This window comes from Procambarus clarkii, chromosome 61 (assembly GCF_040958095.1).
Source record: "Procambarus clarkii isolate CNS0578487 chromosome 61, FALCON_Pclarkii_2.0, whole genome shotgun sequence".
Classification (NCBI taxonomy): Eukaryota; Metazoa; Arthropoda; class Malacostraca; order Decapoda; family Cambaridae; genus Procambarus; species Procambarus clarkii.
Genome location: NC_091210.1, coordinates 20,135,961 through 20,161,473, shown reverse-complemented (window position 1 = coordinate 20,161,473; position 25,513 = coordinate 20,135,961). Strand labels below are relative to the sequence as shown.

The window sequence follows — 25,513 nt, the reverse complement described above, 5'->3', positions numbered from 1 at the left end:
CAGTTGATTGACGGTTGAGAGGCGGGACCAAAGAGCCAGAGCTCAACCCCCGCAAGCACAACTAGGTGAGTACCAACAGACAGGCCTCAGAGTGCGGGCCGAGTACCTCAGGAACTAAATGCGTGCACATTAAGACATACAGAGTCCTTCAAGGTCTTCCACAGAGGTTGACTCACAGAGGGGAACCACCCCACGCAACACAAAGGCCAGTATGTATATGAGAGAGAGAGAGAGAGGGGGGGTGAGAGACAGAGAGAGGGGAGAGCAAGAGACAGAGACAGACAGACAGAGAGAGACAGACAGAGAGACAGAGAGAGACAGACAGAGAGACAGAGAGGGAGAGACAGAGAGGGAGAGACAGAGAGGGAGAGACAGAGACAAAGAGACAGACAGACAGAGACAGACACAGAGAGACAGAGACACACAGAGATACAGAGACACGGAGACACGGAGAAACAGAGACAGAGAGACAGAGAGACAGAGAGAGACAGAGACAGAGAGACAGAGACAGAAAGAAACAGAGAAAGACAGAGACAGAGACAGAGACAGACACAGAGAGAGACACACAGAGAGACAGAGAGACAGACAGACAGAGACAGAGAGAGAGAGAGAGAGCGGCTCAACATACAATCCAGAAACAGTTTTCCTAACATTAACTCACTGCTAATTTATTATTATAAATCCCGACAAATATCCACAATGCCAACATTGTGGACAGCAAGAACCTGATAAAGAGGGTGGGAAATAATAGGGAATAAAACAGGTACAAAGAGGAAGACCAACTCAAGGAGGCAGAGGGTACGAAACCTGTTCATCCCAAGACAAATTTGCAACACAAAACCCAGCCTACAACATAGGTCTATGGACCTAGGCTGGTAAACCACCCAAAAACTTAGATCTAGGAAAAATAGGTCGGAAAGTAGCGCATTAGACAATCATAGGTTCAGAAGGCCGGGTCCAAGAGCTAATAGCTGGACCCCTGCGTGCATAACACACACACACACACACACACACACACACACACACACACACACACACAGGTGAGTACACCCACGCACACACACACACACACACACACACACACATAGGTGAGTACACCCACACACACACACACACACACACACACACACACACACACACACACACACACACACACACACACACACACCCACACACACCCACACACACACACACACCTAGGGGACACGCACTAGGGGACACAGGTCCCCTTCACAATCGAACAAGGAGAAGCCCCTGCACTAAATGAGGAGGCGGCAAACCAAGCAACCTTGGAGGAATTTGACCTCACCAGTGATGAGGTCAAAAGGTGTCTGCTGGAGCTAGATGTGACAAAGGCTGTTGGGCCTGATAGAATCTCACCATGGATACTAAAGGAAGGTGCAGAAGCACTAAGTGTGCCACTCTCTATGGTGTATAACAGGTCACTGGAAACAGGAGACTTACCAGAAAGTTGGAAGACAGCTAACGTGGTCCCAATATACAAAAAGGGTGACAGGCAAGAGGCACTGAATTACAGGCCAGTTTCCTTAACTTGTATACCATGCAAGGTGCTGGAGAAGATCGTGAGGAAAAGGCTCGTAGAGCATCTGGAGGGAAATAACTTTGTAACGCACCACCAACATGGGTTCAGAGATGGTAAATCGTGCCTCACAGGTTTAATAGAATTTTATGACCAGGCAACGAAAATTAGGCAGGAAAGAGAAGGGTGGGCCGACTGCATTTTCCTGGATTGCCAAAAAGCCTTCGACACAGTACCCCATAAAAGGCTGTTAAAAAAGTTGGAGCAACAGGCAGGAGTAAAAGGGAAGGTGCTCCAGTGGATAAGGGAGTACTTAAGCAACAGGAAACAGCGAGTAACGGTGAGGGGGAAGACATCAGAGTGGCGAGATGTCACCAGCGGAGTCCCACAGGGCTCAGTACTTGGACCCATCCTGTTTCTAATATATGTGAACGATCTTCCAGAGGGTATAGACTCATTCCTCTCGATGTTTGCTGATGATGCACAAATTATGAGAAGAATCAAGACGGATGAAGATAGACAGAGACTACAGGATGACCTGGATAAACTGGAGGAATGGTCTAGAAAATGGCTGCTGAAGTTCAACTCTGGAAAGTGTAAGGTGATGAAATTAGGCGAAGGGAGCAGGAGGCTGAACACAAGGTATCATCTGGGAGGGAAAATCCTGCAAGAATCAAATAGAGAGAAGGATCTGGGGGTTGATATCACACCGAACCTGTCCCCAGAGGCCCACATCAAAAGAATATCATCAGCGGCATATGCTAGACTGGCCAACATAAGAACTGCCTTCAGAAACTTGTGTAAGGAATCTTTCAGAACCTTGTATACCACTTATGTAAGACCAATCCTGGAGTATGCAGCTCCAGCCTGGAGTCCACACCTAGTTAAACACAAGACAAAGTTAGAGAAGATTCAGCGGTATGCCACCAGGCTCGTCCCGGAACTGAGAGGATTGAGCTACGAGGAAAGGCTAAAGGAGCTGAACCTCACATCCCTGGAAAACAGAAGAGTAAGGGGAGACATGATAACCACCTACAAAATTCTCAGGGGAATTGACAGGGTGGACAAAGACAAACTCTTCAGCACGGGTGGGACACGAACAAGGGGACACAGGTGGAAACTTAGTACCCAGATGAGCCACAGAGACGTTAGAAAGAATTTTTTCAGTGTCAGAGTAGTTAATAAATGGAATGCACTAGGAAGTGATGTGGTGGAGGCTGACTCCATACACAGTTTCAAATGTAGATATGATAGAGCCCAGTAGGCTCAGGAATCTGTACACCAGTTGATTGACAGTTGAGAGGCGGGACCAAAGAGCCAAAGTTCAACCCCCGCAAGCACAATTAGGTGAGTACAATTAGGTGAGTACAGGTGGAAACTGAGTGCCCAAATGAGCCACAGAGATATTAGAAAGAACTTTTTTAGTGTCAGAGTGGTTGACAAATGGAATGCATTAGGAAGTGATGTGGTGGAGGCTGACTCCATACACAGTTTCAAGTGTAGATATGATAGAGCCCAATAGGCTCAGGAACCTGTACACCTGTTGATTGACGGTTGAGAGGCGGGACCAAAGAGCCAGAGCTCAACCCCCGCAAGCACAACTAGGTGAGTACAACTAGGTGAGTACACCCACACATAGGTGAGTACACACACACACACACACCCACACACTCACAACCCCCCCCCCCACACACACACACACCAGACACACACACACAACCCCCCCCCCACACACACACACACACTTCAACACCTGATTCAGCATCGTAGGTTAATCCCATCAAATTGCCATTCTCTCATCTCTTCATTTCCCTTCCGCCCCTTTCGCCCCCTTCCACGCCCCCTCCCACCCAGGAAGGGGCGCCGGAGATGGAAGGGGGTCCCCGCCACTCTTCCATAACTGTTACATGTAATTATTGTTAATCTTCTGAGGCGGAGTTGGCTACACTGTTGATGTCATCTCCGGAAGTAACAGAGTTTGGCAACACTGTTTAAGTCTCCCTCAACTATTTCCTGCCCTCAGTGTGTGTGTGTGTGGGGGGGGGGTGTGTGTACTCACCTATTTGTACTCAGCTATGTGTGTGTGTGTGTGTCTGGTGTGTGTGTGTGTGTCTGGTGTGTGTGTGTGTGGGGGGGGGGTGTGGGTGTGTGTGTGTGTGTGTGTGTGTGTGTGTGTGTGTGTGTGTGTGTGTGTGTGTGTGTGGTGTGTGTGTGTGTGTGGGGGGGGTGTGCGAGGGGTGGGGGGGGTGTGGGGGGGAGGGTGTGTGTGTGGGGGGGGGGGAGGGTGTACTCACCTAGTTGTACTCACCTAGTTGTGCTTGCGGGGGTTGAGCTTTGGCTCTTTGGTCCCGCCTCTCAACCGTCAATCAACAGGTGTAAAGGTTCCTGAGCCTATTGGGCTCTATCATATCTACATTTAAAACAGTGTATGGAGTCAGCCTCCACCACATCACTGTCTAATGCATTCCATTTGTCAACCACTCTGACACTAAAAAAGTTCTTTCTAACGTCTCTGTGGCTCATGTGTGTGCGTGTGTGGGGGGGGGGTGTCTGGTGTGTGTGTGTGTGTGTGTGTGTGTGTGTGTGTGTGTGTGTGTGTGTGTGTGTGTGTGTGTGTGTGTGTGTGTGTGTGTGTGTGTACTCACCTAGTTGTGCTTGCGGGGGTTGAGTTTTGGCTCTTTGGTCCCGCCTCTCAACCGTCAATCAACTAGTTGATTGACGGTTGAGAGGCGGGATTGGGCACTAGAGTGGGCACTAGAGGGCCAAAAAGAGGGTAGAGTAGGCACTAGAGGGCCAGGGGGGGGGGAAGAGAGAGGGTAGAATGGGCAGTACGAGCTTGAGGTAAAGCGTTTAGGCACTCAAGAGTCGTGGCACTCTCAGGGTCAGAGTGCCATCACTCTCCCTCCCTGTTGACACACTTTCTTGACACACTTAACTGTTGGTTAACTCACGCGGCACTTGCTGAACTTCCCTACTTATATTTGCCACTTTATAGTAGTAAGTTTACTGTGTCTGACACTTAAGTGACAGTGGCACTTAAGAGAGTACTCGCACTTAAGTGAGAATGCTGCTTATAGGAGTACTTACACTTAAGTGAGAGGGCTGAGAGAGTACTTAACTATCTTACTTAGCTCATCAAATGACTTAATTAGATTACTTGATCTAATGATGATTGTTTTATGGTGTAATTTTCATGTGTGTTTGTGTCACTGTCAAGTAGTCACTATCAGTGGCACTGTTAATGTCACTTTCACTATCATCACTTTGTATCACTGGTAATGATCACTGTTAATCTCAATGGTCTCGTTACTGATTACTTGGCCATTCTCAGCTTGACTGACAGTATCACTTTCACTGTCACTATACCGTCACTGTCTAAGTCACTATCACTGCTTTGTGTCGTCGCTATTGGACCTTCTGGGAAGATGGTTGGCCTCTCTTACTGTTAACAAGCTCAACCACTCCTTAATTGTTGGCTCTGCCCCCCTCACACTCCCTCACTCTCTCACTCTCTCACCCCCTCACTCCCTCACCCCCTCACTCTCTCACCCCCTCTCACTCTCTCACCCCCTCTCACTCTCTCACCCCCTCTCACTCACTCACCCCCTCTCACTCACTCACACTCTCTCACTCACTCACACTCTCTCACTCACTCACACTCTCTCACTCACTCACACTCTCTCACTCACTCACACTCTCTCACTCACTCACACTCTCTCACTCACTCACACTCTCTCACTCACTCACACTCTCTCACTCACTCACACTCTCTCACTCACTCACACTCTCTCACTCACTCACACTCTCTCACTCACTCACACTCTCTCACTCACTCACACTCTCTCACCCCCTCACACTCTCTCACCCCCTCACACTCTCTCACCCCCTCACACTCTCTCACCCCCTCACTCTCTCTCACCCCCTCACTCTCTCTCACCCCCTCACTCTCTCTCACCCCCTCACTCTCTCTCACCCCCTCACTCTCTCTCACCCCCTCACTCTCTCTCACCCCCTCACTCTCTCTCACCCCCTCACTCTCTCTCACCCCCTCACTCTCTCTCACCCCCTCACTCTCTCTCACCCCCTCACACTCCCTCACTCACTCTCACTCCCTCACACACTCTCACTCCCTCACACACTCTCACTCCCTCACACACTCTCACTCCCTCACACACTCTCACTCCCTCACACACTCTCACTCCCTCACACACTCTCACTCCCTCACACACTCTCACTCCCTCACACACTCTCACTCCCTCACACACTCTCACTCCCTCACACACTCTCACTCCCTCACACACTCTCACTCCCTCACACACTCTCACTCCCTCACACACTCTCACTCCCTCACACACTCTCACTCCCTCACACACTCTCACTCCCTCACACACTCTCACTCCCTCACACACTCTCACTCCCTCACACACTCTCACTCCCTCACACACTCTCACTCCCTCACACACTCTCACTCCCTCACACACTCTCACTCCCTCACACACTCTCACTCCCTCACACACTCTCACTCCCTCACACACTCTCACTCCCTCACACACTCTCACTCCCTCACACTCTCTCACTCCCTCACACTCTCTCACTCCCTCACACACACTCACTCCCTCACACACTCTCACTCCCTCACACACTCTCACTCCCTCACACACTCTCACTCCCTCACACTCTCACTTCCTCACACTCTCACTCCCTCACACACTCTCACTCCCTCACACACTCTCACTCCCTCACTCCCTCACTCCCTCACACTCCCTCACACTCCCTCACACTCCCTCACACTCCCTCACACTCCCTCACACTCCCTCACACTCCCTCACACTCCCTCACACTCCCTCACACTCCCTCACACTCCCTCACACTCCCTCACACTCTCACTCCCTCACTCTCACTCCCTCACACTCTCACTCCCTCACTCTCACTCCCTCACACTCCCTCACACTCCCTCACACTCTCACTCCCTCACTCTCACTCCCTCACTCTCACTCCCTCACACTCCCTCACACTCCCTCACACTCCCTCACACTCACACTCCCTCACACTCACACTCCCTCACACTCTCACTCCCTCACTCTCACTCCCTCACACTCCCTCACACTCCCTCACACTCTCACTCCCTCACACTCTCACTCCCTCACACTCTCACTCCCTCACACTCTCACTCCCTCACACTCTCACTCCCTCACACTCTCACTCCCTCACACTCTCACTCCCTCACACTCTCACTCCCTCACACTCTCACTCCCTCACACTCTCACTCCCTCACACTCTCACTCCCTCACACTCTCACTCCCTCACACTCTCACTCCCTCACACTCTCACTCCCTCACACTCTCACTCCCTCACACTCTCACTCCCTCACACTCTCACTCCCTCACACTCTCACTCCCTCACACTCTCACTCCCTCACACTCTGTACTAGTGAATAATATTATTCCATTTTGATGTCAAAATCCACATTGGAGAAAGTATGATCTTTAATTATAAGAATGTTTGTCCAAAGTTGGAGGCCAGACGCCTAGGGCCAACTTCACCCAAATTGGCAGAGGGAATGGTCTGGGGTTCAGGATGAACATAGGCTGGTCGGAGGAGGCCTAAGTTATATATTTTAGGAAATATCAGCCTGTAATTCTACCCCCCAATTTGGTCTGTTAGTGATTACTCTTGTCCATGTTCTTCACCTTCTGCCCCCTGTTCTGCCTTCCACCTCTTGCCCCCTGATCTGCCCCCTGTTCTGCCCCCTGTTCTCCTCTCTCTACCTCTTGCCCCTGTTCTTAATGTTCATCTTCCTGTTGTTCCTCTCTTTATTCGATCTACACTCCTTTATTCTCTTGGGTCTTCAGTGGGCGTGTGGGTGGGCGTGTGGGTGGGCGTGTGTGTGGGCGTGTGGGTGGGGGTGGGTGGGGGTGGGTGGGGGTGGGGGTGTGTGGGGGTGTGGGGTAGGGGGTGGGGGTGGGCGGGGCGAGTCTTGACTGAGGACAAGATCCACTCAAGTGCCTGCTGACCGTGGTTGATTCAGTGTCCGGGTGGTGGTTGTGGTGTGTGGTGTCCGCTGCTGTGGTGGGCGTGGTGGGCGTGTGGTGGGCGTGGTGGCAGGGGGGAAGGCTACAACCGCCCCATAGGCGTACATCCAGCGTCATGTTCCGTCTTAGGAGTGACAGACAGACGGGAATGAGGATTTAACGTGGGAGTGACTGCGACAGAGAGGCGTTGGACGGCGTCCTCACTTTTCCCGTCTACGGCCTGTTTTGTAAGTGAGATACGTTCGCACGCGCGCGCACACGCCTCATCTCACGCACTCACACACCCATACACAACCCACACCCACCCACAGCCCCCCACCCACACAGTAACCACCCACACACCCACACAGTAATCACTCACACACCCACACAGTAATCACCTACACACCCACACACCCACACAGTAATCACCCACACACCCACACAGTAATCACCTACACACCCACACAGTAATCACCCACACACCCACACAGTAATCACCTACACACCCACACAGTAACCACCCACAGCCCCACACACCCACACAGTAATCACCCACAGCCCCACACACCCACACAGTAACCACCCAGAGCCCCACACACCCACACAGTAACCACCCAGAGCCCCACACACCCACACAGTAACCACCCACAGCCCCACACACCCACACAGTAATCACCCACAGCCCCACACACCCACACAGTAACCACCCACAGCCCCACACACCCACACAGTAATCACCCACAGCCCCACACACCCACACAGTAACCACCCAGAGCCCCACACACCCACACAGTAACCACCCAGAGCCCCACACACCCACACAGTAACCACCCAGAGCCCCACACACCCACACAGTAACCACCCAGAGCCCCACACACCCACACAGTAACCACCCACAGCCCCACACACCCACACAGTAACCACCCACAGCCCCACACACCCACACAGTAACCACCCACAGCCCCACACACCCACACAGTAACCACCCACAGCCCCACACACCCACACAGTAACCACCCACAGCCCCACACACCCACACAGTAACCACCCACAGCCCCACACACCCACACAGTAACCACCCACAGCACCACACACCCACACAGTAACCACCCACACACCCACACACCCACACACAAACAACAGTCTGTGAATAACATCATTAGTACCAAAAGATACAATCTGTCCCCACCTAATTATGCTTGGAGGGTTGAGCTCTGGCTCTTTGGTCCCGCCTCTCAACCGTCAATCAACAGGTGTACAGGTTCCTGAGCCTATTGGGCTCTATCATATCTACACTTGAAACTGTTTATGGAGTCAGCCTCCACCACATCACTGCCTAATGCATTCCACCTGTTAACTACTCTCAATTAACAAAATTCTTTCTAACGTCCCTGTGGCTTATTTGTGTATTCAGTTTCCACTTGTTTGACTACCTCCTGTGCAAAATTATCTATCTTTTACCAATTTTTCTGAGAATTTTGTATGTGCTAATCATGTCTCCACTAACTCTTCTGTCTTCATGTGAGGTGAGATTCAATTCACGCAGCCTTTCCTCGTATCTCATGCCTCTTAGTTCTAGGACTAGTCAAGTGGCATACCTTTCTCCAACTTTATCTTGTGCTTGATTAGATATGAACCCCACGTTGGAGCCGCATACTCCAGCATTGGTCTGACATATGTGACATGCAAACTTCTGACATAATGACCATCTCTGATATACTGAAGACCGTCCGAGGTATACCACGAGTGTGCTGTGTTGTAGCATACAAGTAAATTCATGAAAGTATCCCTCAGACCTGTTACTTGTCACTTGTGAGGGCCGCGGGCGAACAAGTTCACAATTCTCAGTTCCAAGTGCTGACAGATTCACCCAATTTATCTGGTATTTTTAAGGCTATGAAGCATGAAACTCGTCCTCCACAGTGGGGAGTCTATTGTAACTGTTCTCCACAGTGGGGAGTCTATTGTAACTGTTCTCTACAGCGGGGAGTCTATTGTAACTGTTCTCCACAGCGGGGAGTCTATTGTAACTGTTCTCTACAGTGGGGAGTCTATTGTAACTGTTCTCCACAGTGGGGAGTCTATTGTAACTGTTCTCCACAGTGGGGAGTCTATTGTAACTGTTCTCCACAGTGGGGAGTCTATTGTAACTGTTCTCCACAGTGGGGAGTCTATTGTAACTGTTCTCCACAGTGGGGAGTCTATTGTAACTGTTCTCCACAGTGGGGAGTCTATTGTAACTGTTCTCCACAGTGGGGAGTCTATTGTAACTGTTCTCCACAGTGGTGAGTCTATTGTAACTGTTCTCCACAGTGGGGAGTCTATTGTAACTGTTCTCCACAGTGGGGAGTCTATTGTAACTGTTCTCCACAGTGGGGAGTCTATTGTAACTGTTCTCTACAGTGGGGAGTCTATTGTAACTGTTCTCTACAGTGGGGAGTCTATTGTAACTGTTCTCCACAGTGGTGAGTCTATTGTAACAGCCCTACCATTGGGCTGTTACAATAGTCTTTTGTATCAACAAAAGGAGTCACAGCTTCAAAATCAACAACCCGAAAAGTCTTCATATCTTAGCTCCACGTCGTCGACCGTAACTGAAGTGGTAAGAGTAAAGATACCTATTTAATCTCTGCATTTCCCTCCCCCACGATAACCTATTACAGTTATTCCTGTCCCCACTGCTCCCAGGTACTGGCTGATGGCATTCTCTCCCACGCTAAAGGCGGCGCTGCTGCTGCTGTCGACACTGACAGCGACGTGGGTAACTGATCTAACCGCGGCTAATCCGGTGAGGATTTCCAGTCACAGCAAATCTCCCGTTGATGGATTATATTTACGCGATGACCCCGACGCCCACACCGCCCGCGAGGAGGTCACACACACGCCCATGCGAGGGCCAGTCATCACTCCTCCTCCACATCTCAATTTCTCAACTCCTGCGCCAAAGAAGGGGTCAACTTTAAGTGTGGTGAGTTGGCCATCAAATGTCTCGTTCTCTCGCTTATCTTATGACAGAAAACTTGATCAAGAGCTCTGCTTCTCTGGGGGGACTGCACTATTCTCTAGGGGACTGCACTATTCTCTAGGGGACTGCACTATTCTCTAGGGGACTGCACTATTCTCTAGGGAACTGCAGTGCTCCAGTTAGTCTTCTTCGTTAGTTACCCAAATAACCTTTTATTTATTATGTTCAATTTATACAATTTAATCGTTTTTTATAAATTATTCCTTTAAAATTTCTGTAATTTTACCAATTACTAAGGAAATTCTTTTTGCCAGTTTTAAAGTGATCATCGAATTGTTTTTATCTTACCACAATTTTTAAAGAGGTAAGTGGAATTAAGTAGAAAATAATAATTATAATAATTAAATTAATATAATTTTACCAACATTATTATTCCATTACTGAGGAACAAGAAATCTGTCAGGTTTACTGAGCTCCCTCTAGACCAACTATTGACCTCCAGGATACACCCCACAACAGTTGCCTATCTCCCATGTACCTATTTTTACTGAGAGCCCATAGACGATTTTTAAACTGACCACCGTGGTTGCAGTTTGCCTAATACTTTGAAAACAAAAATCTCAAAAAATTATTTTTCTCACAGTATTATAAAACATTATGCACCGACTTCCCCAAAGTTAACAACAAATTGGTACTCTCACTCAGCCCCGTTCTACCGCAGACCTATCCACCGGAACTCTCCCCGCTACTCTCACACTAACTCGCATGTCTCCTACATGCAAAGTGCGAGTCTGAAATCGTGGATGTCTTTCCTGATGTTTTCAGCTTTTAATATAATTACATGTGTTGAGAGGGAACGGGGGAGAGGGGCAAAGATTGAAAGTGAGAGAAGAATGGGAGGTAAAGAGGGAGAATAGGGGGGGGGGAAGAGGAAGAAGAGGGGAAACAGGGGAGGGAGAAAGCGAGGGGGAGAAGAGAGTGGAGAAATATAGGTTAAAGAGGAGGAGAAGGGGAATGGAAAGAGAGATATACAACTGAGAGAGAAAGAGAAAGAGAGAGAGGGAGAGAGAAAGAGAAAGAGGGAGGGAGGGGCCTCGTAGCCTGGTGGATAGCGCGCAGGACTCGTAATTCTGTGGCGCGGGTTCGATTCCCGCACGAGGCAGAAACAAATGGGCAAAGTTTCTTTCACCCTGAATGCCCCTGTTACCTAGCAGTAAATAGGTACCTGGGAGTTAGTCAGCTGTCACGGGCTGCTTCCTGGGGGTGGAGGCCTGGTCGAGGACCGGGCCGCGGGGACACTAAAGCCCCGAAATCATCTCAAGATAACCTCAAGATATAAGAAGGGAGGGGGAGAGAGAGGGAGAAAGAGAGGGAGGGAGAAAGAGAGGGAGAGAGAAAGAGAGAGAGAGAGAGAGACGGAGAGAGAGAGGGAGAAAGAGAGAAAGAGAGGGAGAAAGAGAGGGAGAAAGTGAGAAAGAGAGGGAGAAAGAGAGAGAAAGGAAGAGAGAGAGAGAGAGAGAGAGATAGGGAGAGAGAGAGATAGGGAGAGACAGAGAAAGAGAGAGACAGACAGACGCTCGGTCACCGCAGGGTTCATTAGGCAGCAGCCTAATATATCATGTTTCTCAATATCAACAAGATTATCACCGCTTATGACGTATCAATACATGCATATAACATAAGTTTTCACCGGGATTAACACTGTCATCAATAACACTAATATAATTGCCTGAATAATTAAATGCAAATGTAAATAAACATAATATTTATGTAATTAAATCACTAAATTAGACAAAAATAACTATCTGGCAACTTGCACCTGGAAATGTTTACGGGATGAGTCAACTTCGTGAGTCGGCGCCTCGGGGGACTGTTATTTGTACACGGGCCGGGGTGGGGGTCGCACGTACGTCCTCCCTCCCTCTCCGTCACCATCACAAATTTATCTTTATTTGATTATTTAGGTCTGAGTTTTATGAAATGCATGATGCACACTTCACTAAGTCCTCTGAATTCACTGACTATTTAGTCCATTGACGTCACCCTGCCTGTATTGACGTCAGTTAGTTCCTTGTCCTCACTTTGGAGAGAGCTATCGAGGGAAAATATATGTGGACATATACCTCTCTCCCTGCTGCGTTACCGGCCAGTCATTCCGGATAACCACACCCTCTGTCGGTCACTCTTCTAAGAGGATTTCCTATGTAACCGGACAGCTTATGGTTTATAGCATCCGGACATCAATCTTTTTTTTTTCCTTCTCCAGTTATTTATGGACAAGTTAGTGGAGTCATTTATTATGCATTCAATATCCATCCGGTGGGCGGTGGAGGGCCCCATACCCATGTAGCACTGGCTAAGTGAGCCCGTAAGTGGAGGCTCTGGAGTCTTTATCAGTATCAATAGTTGATACTGGGGATAGGCTCCATAGACGTGCCAATCCAATCAAAGACTATCAGGATGATCAGACCGGTGAATTGATGGGGTGTACACGTCACTCAGAGTGCACCAGGACTGCGGGGCTGGCCACAGTAGGCCGGTCTAGGGAGCAGATGTCCTGGTGTCACAAGGGCTTTCCTTATCCAACACACACAGAGATCACACTAACGTGATGCTTCAAATGAACAAATGCGCAGGGGGGGGGGGGATGTGTAAAAGCCTGGTTTGTGCCTCGGAGAGGCTACGGGATCCAGTAAGTTCAGTAGAACTTCAGTTTCAACCCTTTTAACCCTGTCGTAGCTCAGTCGATTAAGGCAGTGTCTGGGATGCTCCCGGACGCAGGTTCGAATCCTCGTCACGGCCCTTGTGGATTTGTTCCTTATCCAAGTTCCCCGAAGTTGGTAGTCTGATCGAATTTCCGCTTACAAGGAGAAATCTAGAGATATATAAGTGTGGGTACACTTCACTCTACGACTCACCTAACCCCTTAATCGTAGGGAGCGGCGAAGGATAGGGTGAGGTGATAGTTGTCTGACACCGGCTTCTAGCTGTCCGCCAGGTCTTACATCTTCCTTTTCGATCAATGGAGGACCATCAAATAGTTGTATTCTCGAGGTCGAATGCATCCGGATGTTGATTACTGGTGTCAGCGAGTAACAGGAGTTACTCGCCTGTTGTGGGTTGCATTCTGAGTAAGGTCTGCCAAGGGACAGCTCTATATCTGACAAATTTTCTACCTCCAATAATGGTAAACCACAAAACTTATTCATGGAAAACCCAGCACACACATATTGTATATGTTTATTCCCATAACAGGTCGGTATGGCAACGGCCTTCCTTGCAGGTTCGACGTTCGATGCCCCTATGACCCATGTGGCTGGGTACAGTTCCTTCACTCATGTCCTCATATCCCTGCTCCTTGTCTCCACACCCTGTACAAGTGCTCACCCTGTACAAGTGCTCACCCTGTACAAGTCCTCACACCCTGTACAAGTGGTCACCCTGTACAAGTCCTCACCCTGTACAAGTGCTCACCCTGTACAAGTCCTCACACCCTGTACAAGTGTTCACCCTGTACAAGTGCTCACACCCTGTACAAGTGCTCACACCCTGTACAAGTGCTCACACCCTGTACAAGTCCTCACACCCTGTACAAGTCCTCACCCTGTACAAGTCCTCACCCTGTACAAGTCCTCACACCCTGTACAAGTCCTCACCCTGTACAAGTCCTCACACCCTGTACAAGTCCTCACACTGTACAAGTCCTCACACCCTGTACAAGTGTTCACCCTGTACAAGTCCTCACACCCTGTACAAGTGCTCACCCTGTACAAGTCCTCACACCCTGTACAAGTGTTCACCCTGTACAAGTCCTCACACCCTGTACAAGTGCTCACCCTGTACAAGTCCTCACCCTGTACAAGTCCTCACCCTGTACAAGTCCTCACACCCTGTACAAGTGCTCACACTGTACAAGTCCTCACACCCTGTACAAGTCCTCACCCTGTACAAGTCCTCACCCTGTACAAGTCCTCACACCCTGTACAAGTGCTCACACTGTACAAGTCCTCACACCCTGTACAAGTCATCACCCTGTACAAGTCCTCACACCCTGTACAAGTCCTCACCCTGTACAAGTCCTCACCCTGTACAAGTCCTCACCCTGTACAAGTCCTCACACCCTGTACAAGTGCTCACACTGTACAAGTCCTCACACCCTGTACAAGTCCTCACACCCTGTACAAGTCCTCACACCCTGTACAAGTCCTCACCCTGTACAAGTCCTCACCCTGCACAAGTCCTCACACCCTGTACAAGTCCTCACACCCTGTACAAGTGCTCACCCTGTACAAGTCCTCACACCCTGTACAAGTCCTCACACCCTGTACAAGTCCTCACCCTGTACAAGTCCTCACACTGTACAAGTCCTCACACCCTGTACAAGTGTTCACAGAGCGCCCACCTCTAACCTCTTATTATACCCGGCAGATCAAGTTCATGGAACAGTTTGGCTACGTCCAAAAGAGTGACAATGTTTCCGGAGCGCTCTACACGGAACAGTCTCTCGAGGAATATATCATGAAACTGCAGAAGTTCGGCAACATTCCCCAAACTGGAGTTGTCGATAATGCCACTTTGGAGGTGAGAGGAGTAAAATCATTTAAATTACATTTTTATTTGCATAAAGAATACTATTGTCGTAGTATTGTTCCCACTCGAATTTCTACGAGTTCCCCCTCCAGAATCTATGATTTCCTCACCATTTTCTATGAGTTGTCTCTCCAGTTTCAATGAGTTTCCCCTTCAATTTCTATGCATTTTCCCGCCATTTTCGTAAGCGTGTCCTCTCTAACCATTAACATTACTCCTCGTCATGCTAAATAATCAACCTGTCCTCCAGAATTTGGCATCAAAATCCCCAGCGGTCAGAATATGATGAACTATAAATCAAAGTAGCTAAAAAACATTCACGTTTTCTATGATTGGTTAGCTAGTGGTTTGTTTACAATACTCGCCCCTTCCCCCATCACACTATATTCTCTCTCACCCCTCACACTATATTCTCCCTCACTCCTCACACAGCTGATAGCCACCCCTCGCTGCGGCCGCCCTGATCTAGAGACCAGCGTCCCGAAGGACTCCGAGGACCACAGGGAACCCCATGAACACATCCGGCGCAAGCGATACATTGTAGGGGGACTTGGCTGGGAGAAGAGACGATTAACTTACCAGTAAGTATTGTGATGGGGGCGTTGGAAGGGGTTGGAGAAGGGAAAGGATGGGCGGGAAGGGATGGTATGGGATAGGGAAGATGAGAGATAACTCATTATAGTCGCTATCTCTTGGTCTCCGTCTCACACCTACCTATCTTTCAGCTTGGCCAACTGGTCTCCGCAGCTAAAGTCGAAGGAGAATGTGCAGAAGGAGTTACGGAAGGCCTTCGACGCCTGGAGTGTCTACTCCCATCTACAGTTCTCAGAGGTCGACACGGGTGACGCCGACATTATCATCTACTTCGCCAGTTACGATCACTATGATGGGTAAGGCGAGCTCTGTACTCACCTAGTTGTGTTTGCGGGGGTTGAGCTTTGCTCTTTCGGCCCGCCTCTCAACTGTCAATTAACTGTTTCTAACTAAGTGAGCCGGTCGGCCGAGCGGACAGCACACTGGGCTTGTGATCCTGTGGTCCTGGGTTCGATCCCAGGCGCCGGCGAGAAACAATGGGCAGAGTTTCTTTCACCCTATGCCCCTGTTACCTAGCAGTAAAAGTGGTACCTGGGTGTTAGTCAGCTATCACGGGCTGCTTCCTGGGGGTGGAGGGCTGGTCGAGGACCGGGCCGCGGGGACACTAAAGCCCCGAAATCATCACAAGATAACCTCAAGATAACTACTGCTACTATTTTTTTTCTCCACACCACACACACACACCAGGAAGCAACCCGTGACAGCTGACTAACTCCCAGGTACCTATTTGCTGCTAGGTAACAGGGGCATTCAGGGTGAAAGAAACTTTGCCCATTTGTTTCTGCCTGGTGCGGGAATCGAACCCGCGCCACAGAATTACGAGTCCTGCGTGCTATCCACCAGGCAACCAGGCCCCTAGGGGGCCTGGTAGTGTGTGTGTGTGTGTGTGTGTGTGTGTGTGTGTGTGTGTGTGTGTGTGTGTGTGTGTGTGTGTGTGTGTATGTGTGTGTGTGTGTGTGTGTGTAATTACCTAAGTGTAGTTACAGGATGAGAGCTACGCTCGTGGTGTCCCGTCTTCCCAGCACTCTTTGTCATATAACGCTTTGAAACTACTGACGGTCTTGGCCTCCACCACCTTCTCACTTAACTTGTTGTGTGTGTGTGTGTGTGTGTGTGTGAATGTGTGTGTGTTCGCGCGCGAGTGTGTGTGATATTAAGTTCTTAAACATATACAATCACTAATTACACAGTTTCTTATCTTCCTTTGAGTTCATTCACTCGTAATATTGTCGTTCCTTGCCCTTAGGTACCCTTTCGACGGGCCGAGTGGCATCTTGGCCCACGCCTACTACCCCTATGAGTTCGGATCGTACGGCGGAGACGTCCACTTTGACGAGAGTGAAAAATGGAACATCAGACCCAAAGACGAGTATTCAGGTCAGTCCAGCTCATACCAAGGTCAAAGGTCAGGTCATAGCAGGTCTCTGAGCAATAGACCAGGTCAAGTGGCGGTGTCATTAGATCATGTTAGGGTTGCAACCCGTTCTCGCAAATTCGTAAAGTCAATATTGACTTATTAACTACGTGCATAGGTGATATACTAAACATAATAGATACCCTTAAAAAGATTCATAGAGAACACCGACCTTACCTAACCGTGTTAGTATCTTAAGATAAGCATCTTATTGCTTCGTAATTACAATTATTACTTAACCTATACCTATTATAGGTTAGGTAATAATTGTAATTACGAAGCAATAAGATGCTTATCTTAAGATACTAACAAGGTTAGGTAAGGTCGGTGTTTTCTATGAATCTTTTTAAGGGTATCTATTATGTTAAGTATGTCACCTATGCACATATTTAATAAGTCAATATTGACTTATTAAATTTGCGAGAACGGGTTGTAGGGACATGTGCTGGCCCAGGATAGGTTTAGGAAGTCACTGTGGCAGTTACGGAAGACTTATTTAGTGTTTTTCTTAGCTGGGAGATTTAGGGAAGATACAAGCGAGGTGTAGAAAGGAACTTGTTCAGACACTCCCATATCAGACGCAGAAACTCCCATATCAGACTCAGAAACTCCCGTATCAGACGCAGAAACTCCCATATCAGACGCAGAAACTCCCGTATCAGACGCAGAAACTCCCGTATCAGACGCAGAAACTCCCGTATCAGAAGCAGAAACTCCCATATCAGACGCAGAAACTCCCGTATCAGACGCAGAAACTCCCGTATCAGACGCAGAAACTCCCGTATCAGACGCAGAAACTCCCATATCAGACAAAGACCCCCCATATCAGACGTAGACACTCCCATATCAGACGCAGACCCCCCATATCAGACGCAGACACTCCCATATCAGACGCAGACACCCCCCATATCAGATGCAGACCCCCCATATCAGACGCAGACACTCCCCATATCAGACGCAGACCCCCCATATCAGACGCAGAAACTCCCATATCAGACGCAGAAACTCCCATATCAGACGCAGAAACTCCCATATCAGACGCAGAAACTCCCATATCAGACGCAGAAACTCCCGTATCAGACGCAGAAACTCCCATATCAGACGCAGAAACTCCCGTATCAGACGCAGAAACTCCCGTATCAGACGCAGAAACTCCCGTATCAGACGCAGAAACTCCCGTATCAGACGCAGAAACTCCCGTATCAGACGCAGAAACTCCCATATCAGACGCAGAAACTCCCATATCAGACGCAGACACTCCCATATCAGACGCAGAAACTCCCATATCAGACGCAGAAACTCCCGTATCAGACGCAGACCCCCCATATCAGACGCAGACACCCCCCATATCAGACGCAGACACTCCCCATATCAGACGCAGACCCCCCATATCAGACGCAGACACCCCCATATCAGACGCAGACACTCCCCATATCAGACGCAGACCCCCATATCAGACGCAGACACCCCCCCATATCAGACGCAGACCCCCCATATCAGACGCAGACACCCCCCATATCAGACGCAGACACCCCCCCATATCAGACGCAGACCCCCCATATCAGACGCAGACACCCCCCATATCAGACGCAGACCCCCCTATCAGACGCAGACAACCCCCATATAAGACGCAGACCCCCCATATCAGACGCAGACAACCCCCATATAAGACGCAGACCCCCCATATCAGACGCAGACACCCCCCATGTCAGACGCAGACCCCCCATATCAGACGCAGACAACCCCCATATAAGACGCAGACCCCCCATATCAGACGCAGACACCCCCCCCCCCATATCAGACGCACGCCGCCCCCCATATCAGACGCAGACACCCCCCATATCAGACGCAGACACCCCCCATATCAGACGCAGACACCCCCCCCATATCAGACGCAGACACCCCCATATCAGACGCAGACACCCCCCATATCAGACGCAGACACCCCCCATATCAGACGCAGACACCCCCCATATCAGACGCAGACACCCCCCATATCAGACGCAGACACCCCCCATATCAGACGCAGACACCCCCCATATCAGACGCAGACACCCCCATATCAGACGCAGACACCCCCATATCAGAAGCAGACACCCCCATATCAGACGCAGACACCCCCCATATCAGACGCAGACACCCCCCATATCAGACGCAGACACCCCCCATATCAGACGCAGACACCCCCCATATCAGACGCAAGACACCCCCCCATATCAGACGCAGACACCCCCCATATCAAACGCAGACACCCCCCATATCAGACGCAGACACCCCCCATATCAGACGCAGACACCCCCCCCCATATCAGACGCAGACACCCCCCATATCAGACGCAGACACCCCCCATATCAGACGCAGACACCCCCCATATCAGACGCAGACACCCCCCCCCATATCAGACGCAGACACCCCCCATATCAGAGACACACCCCATAGCAGACGCAGACACCCCCCATATCAGAGACACCCCCCATATCAGACGCAGACACCCCCCCATATCAGACGCAGACACCCCCCATATCAGACGCAGACACCCCCATATCAGACGCAGACACCCCCCCATATCAGACGCAGACACCCACCCCCATATCAGACGCAGACACCCCCCCCCATATCAGACGCAGACACCCCCCCCCATATCAGACGCAGACACCCCCCATATCAGAGACACCCCCCATATCAGACGCAGACACACCCCCATATCAGACGCAGACACCCCCCCCCCCATATCAGACGCAGACACCCCCCATATCAGACGCAGACACCCCCCATATCAGACGCAGACACCCCCCCATATCAGACGCAGACACCCCCCATATCAGACGCAGACACCCCCCCATATCAGACGCAGACACCCCCCATATCAGAGACACCCCCCATATCAGACGCAGACACACCCCCATATCAGACGCAGACACCCCCCATATCAGACGCAGACACCCCCCCATATCAGACGCAGACACCCCCCATATCAGACGCAGACACCCCCCCCATATCAGACGCAGACACCCCCCATATCAGACGCAGACACCCCCCATATCAGACGCAGACTCCCCCCCATATCAGACGCAGACACCCCCCATATCAGACGCAGACACCCCCCATATCAGACGCAGACTCCCCCCCATATCAGACGCAGACACCCCCCATATCAGACGCAGACACCCCCCCATATCAGACGCAGACACCCCCCATATCAGACGCAGACACCCCCCCCCATATCAGACGCAGACACCCCCCATATCAGACGCAGACACCCCCCATATCAGACGCAGACTCCCCCCCATATCAGACGCAGACACCCCCCATATCAGACGCAGACACCCCCCATATCAGACGCAGACACCCCCCCATATCAGACGCAGACACCCCCCATATCAGACGCAGACACCCCCCCCCCATATCAGGCGCAGACACCCCCCATATCAGACGCAGACACCCCCCATATCAGACGCAGACACCCCCCATATCAGACGCAGACACCCCCCATATCAGACGCAGACACCCCCCATATCAGACGCAGACACCCCCCATATCAGAGACATTATCACTCAGCAAACTATTCCATTCCCGGAAGACTTGGTCTCCTCCGATACCATTATCATGATCAATATTTTAAAATTTAAATGTTGATTTTATTTTCAATTTTAATTGTTTTCAGAAATAAAATGTGCTCATTGCTCCATTAAAAATTGAATGTGTTGATACGTGGGTATTTAGTAGGCTTCCAGACCCCCTTAGTGAACCAGACCATTTAGTTAACACGATCCCAGATGGCATATTAAGGCAGCAAATTAAACCTTAGTTTCACTGTCCCTTCCCTAATGTTACATCCCCCTTCCCTGGCACCTTACCTTCAAGCTTCCCTTCCCCTAGGGCCGTCCCTCAGGGCCACTCACCCCTAAATCCTGCCCTACAGGATTGGACTTCTTCACGGTGGCCGTACACGAGATTGGTCACTCGCTAGGCCTGGCCCATTCTCCTGTGTCTGGGTCCATCATGTTCCCGTACTACAAGGGCTACACCAAGCACTTCGCTCTAGACTATGACGACGTCATGGCCATGTGGGAGCTCTATAGTAAGTAGAGCGCTGTCCTCTGTTGCTGCTGCTCTATTGTGAGTGCCTCGCTCTGTTGGTGCTCTGTGTGTGCAGCAGAGCACAGTTTTGTTGAGTTCTCCGTGTGTTTGGTGGTCTATAATGTATGTCTCTATGTATTTACACTACACAACACTGTACAGCTTCACAACACTGCACAACACTGTACAGTGGACTAGGAGCTGGGATATGATGACTAGGAGCTGGGATATGAGGACAAGGAGCTGGGATATGAGGACCAGGAGCTGGGGTATGAGGACCAGGAGCTGGGATATGAGGACCAGGAGCTGGGATATGAGGACAAGGAACTGGGATATGAGGACAAGGAGCTGGGATATGAGGACAAGGAGCTGGGATATGAGGACCAGGAGCTGGGGTATGAGGACCAGGAGCTGGGATATGAGGACAAGGAACTGGGATATGAGGACAAGGAGCTGGGATATGAGGACAAGGAGCTGGGATATGAGGACAAGGAGCTGGGATATGAGGACCAGGAGCTGGGATATGAGGACCAGGAGCTGGGATATGAGGACCAGGAGCTGAGATATGAGGACCAGGAACTGGGATATGAGGACAAGGAGCTGGGATATGAGGACCAGGAGCTGGGATATGAGGACCAGGAGCTGGGATATGAGGACCAGGAACTAGGATATGAGGACAAGGAGCTGGGATATGAGGACCAGGAGCTGGGATATGAGGACAAGGAGCTGGGATATGAGGACAAGGAGCTGGGATATGAGGACAAGGAGCTGGGATATGAGGACAAGGAGCTGGGATATGAGGACAAGGAGCTGGGATATGAGGACAAGGAGCTGGGATATGAGGACCAGGAGCTGGGATATGAGGACCAGGAGCTGGGATATGAGGACAAGGAGCTGGGATATGAGGACAAGGAGCTGGGATATGTGGACTAGGAGCTGGGATATGTGGACTAGGAGCTGGGATATGAGGACAAAGAGCTGGGATATGAGGACAAGGAGCTGGGATATGAGGACCAGGAGCTGGGATATGAGGACCAGGAACTGGGATATGAGGACAAAGAGATGGGATATGAGGACAAGGAGCTGGGATATGAGGACCAGGAGCTGGGATATGAGGACAAGGAGCTGGGATATGAGGACAAGGAGCTGGGATATGAGGACAAGGAGCTGGGATATGAGGACCAGGCGCTGGGATATGAGGACCAGGAGCTGGGATATGAGGACAAGAAGCTGGGATATGAAGACAAGGAGCTGGGATATGAGGACCAGGAGCTGGGGTATGACACGGGATCGGAGGAACAATCTTTCAAACGCAGATCCCACAAGAAACGCCACCGTTTCAATAATACGTTCACCTGACTCACCTATCCACCGTGGACAACATAATCCATGCATGAGGGGATAGATTAAAGTAATGCATAATAATTCAATAAACATGTAGCCGTCATCTCGCTCGTAACAGCCTCCCTGGCAACCTCTAATCACCAATTGGACTATTTTATCCACTAATTATCATAAGTATTAATCAATTATCAAGATTATTATCAAGCTTCACTAATATGATCATTAGACACCTGTGTGAAGGTCCTCGAGTTCCCAAGGATGCCAACGTCAACAGTTGCGTAAATCCTCTGAAGGGTAGATAGGGTGATAGGGGAAGATATATGAGAGAGGGAGGGGGTAATGGGGCAGAAAGTGGGGGGTGAGAGACCCGGGTAAAGCCGGGTAAGAGGATATCAACCGGGTAACCCATCCGGTAGCCGCCATACCCCATAATATTTACACGACCGGTTGCTTGTGGTCTATATTCACAGTAAAACGTAAACTTGACGGCGACGACGAATACTTCAACTCCACCACGACGACCACCACGACCACCCCGGCCTACCCAGACGACGACCACCAGGCCGACGCCGCCGGCGACGACAACCCCGAGGGTAAGAGTCCTAATCCTGATGATAATGAAGCTGATGATGATAATAATGTACTTAAAGACGAGGCTAAAGACTGGGACGAGGCTACAGACTCGGACGAAGTCAGTTACCGCGGAGACTATGAGACAGTTGACCAACATAGAAAACGGGTGCAAGGTGGTTGGGTGGATGACTTGCCTGGTTTACCGCATCTTCCGCCAGAGGGAGATGGAGCCCACGGGAGGAAAGAGGACGAGGAGGAAGACTTCTACGCGGAAGACAGGAAGAGAAGAGAGGAAGAAGAGAAACGCCGCGAGGAAGATCGAAAGAGAGAACAGGAAGACGAGGCGGAGAGGCGCCGTTCGGAGGAGGACATCAAAAGGAGGGAGGAAGAGACCAGACGAAGAGAAGAGGAAGCAAGGAGGAGATGGGAGGAAGAATGGGAAGCTAGAGGAGGAGAGGAGCCGGAGGACACACCTCCCGGGTCCGAGCCCCGGCTCCCTAACCTCTGTCACGGCAGCTACGACGCCATGGCTCTTCTTAGACAAGAACTCTTTATCTTTAAGGATCAGGTGAGTCCCCCCTATACTGTCCGTTCTTCCCACATGCTGTGAGCCTTTCCTACATTCTGTGAGCCTTTGTGAGCCTTTCCCATATGCTGTGAGTCTTTGTGAGCCTTTCCCACATGCTGTGAGCCTTTCCCACATGCTGTGAGCCTTTGTGAGCCTTTCCCACATGCTGTGAGCCTTTCCCACATGTTGTGAGCCTTTGTGAGCCTTTCCCACATGCTGTGAGCCTTTCCCACATGTTGTGAGCCTTTGTGAGCCTTTCCCACATGCTGTGAGCCTTTGTGAGCCCCTCCCACATACTGTGAGCCCCTCCCACATGCTGTGAGCCCCTCCCACATGCTGTGAGCCCCTCCCACATACTGTGAGCCTTTCCCACATGCTATGAACCCCTCCCACATGCTGTGAGCCTTTCCCACATGCTGTGAGCCCCTCCCACATGCTGTGAGCCCCTCCCACATGCTGTGAGCCCCTCCCACATGCTGTGAGCCCCCTCCCACATGCTGTGAACCTTTCCCACATGCTATGAACCCCTCCCACATGCTGTGAGCCTTTCCCACATGCTATGAACCCCTCCCACATGCTGTGAGCCTTTCCCACATGCTGTGAGCATTTCCCACATGCTGTGAGCCCCTCCCACATACTGTGAGCCCCTCCCACATGCTGTGAGCCCCTCCCACATGCTGTGAGCCCCTCCCACATGCTGTGAACCCCTCCCACATGCTGTGAACCCCTCCCACATGCTGTGAGCCCCTCCCACATGCTGTGAGCCCCTCCCACATGCTGTGAGCCCCTCCCACATGCTGTGAGCCCCTCCCACATGCTGTGAGCCCCTCCCACATGCTGTGAGCCCCTCCCACATGCTGTGAGCCCCTCCCACATGCTGTGAGCCCCTCCCACATGCTGTGAGCCCCTCCCACATGCTGTGAGCCCCTCCCACATGCTGTGAGCCCCTCCCACATGCTGTGAGCCCCTACCACATGCTGTGAGCCCCTCCCACATGCTGTGAGCCCCTCCCACATGCTGTGAGCCCCTACCACATGCTGTGAGCTCCTACCACATGCTGTGAGCCCCTCAACAGTCCTGGAACTCACATTAGAGAACATGCGGAAGGGGCTTAAAAGCCATCGGGGTTTCCAAGTTAATTATACAACATAGTCGCCATCCATCAGTCTCAGGAGACTATGGAGTGGCCTCACCAGGGCGCAAAGCCACGGTAGGTTGATTCGGGAGAGAAGCTGTTACCCATGCAGCAGGGACCACCAGCGCCCCCTGGCCACCAGCGCCCCCTGGCCACCAGCGCCCCCTGGCCACCAGCGCCCCCTGGCCACCAGCGCCCCCCTGGCCACCAGCGCCCCCTGGCCACCAGCGCCCCCTGGCCACCAGCGCCCCCTGGCCACCAGCGCCCCCCTGGCCACCAGCGCCCCCTGGCCACCAGCGCCCCCTGGCCACCAGCGCCCCCTGGCCACCAGCGCCCCCTGGCCACCAGCGCCCCCTGGCCACCAGCGCCCCCTGGCCACAACACCAATAAGAGCCATCAGCGAGGCATCTGGCCACTCACAATGTCAACACAGTGTTCCAGTAACAACATTACTAACCTACACCGTAAACATAACATTGTGGCCACGTTCCAGAAAGCTCCCAAAGTAGACAACATTATTTTACAACATCTCCGCGACAAATCATTGTAAAAGCAGTACAAAATAATGATTTTTATAATGATTTACAGCTTGGGGACCATTCAAACTTTGTTTCACACTTGCGGGCTCAGCGCAGTCACTGCGCATATCAAGTCTTTAATAAAAACCTGTGGTTAGGACCACGAGCTTTGCCGGGT

General features: G+C 50.9%; 2 protein-coding genes across 5 annotated transcripts in view; one reads left to right on the top strand and one right to left on the bottom strand.

Moving 5' to 3' along the window:
- Notum (palmitoleoyl-protein carboxylesterase notum) overlaps positions 1–25,513 on the bottom strand; it is a 166,068-nt gene that overhangs the window by 115,027 nt on the left and 25,528 nt on the right. The gene's annotated exons all lie outside the window — the stretch shown is intronic.
- Positions 1–25,513, top strand: part of LOC123750078 (matrix metalloproteinase-2) — a 41,159-nt gene that overhangs the window by 6,730 nt on the left and 8,916 nt on the right. The window contains exons 1-9 of one of the 4 annotated variants that reach the window (XM_069307964.1): positions 7,570–7,799; positions 10,243–10,522; positions 14,948–15,100; positions 15,542–15,690; positions 15,835–15,999; positions 16,950–17,080; positions 21,040–21,198; positions 23,012–23,134; positions 23,333–23,682. In XM_069307964.1, the coding sequence (XP_069164065.1) occupies positions 10,253–10,522; positions 14,948–15,100; positions 15,542–15,690; positions 15,835–15,999; positions 16,950–17,080; positions 21,040–21,198; positions 23,012–23,134; positions 23,333–23,682 (1,500 nt within the window). In that variant the 5' untranslated portion in view covers positions 7,570–7,799; positions 10,243–10,252. Of the gene's footprint in view, positions 1–7,567; positions 7,800–10,242; positions 10,523–14,947; positions 15,101–15,541; positions 15,691–15,834; positions 16,000–16,949; positions 17,081–21,039; positions 21,199–23,011; positions 23,683–25,513 lie in introns of those variants that run through there. The other 3 variants (XM_069307965.1, XM_069307961.1, XM_069307963.1) reach the window with 3 other exon arrangements.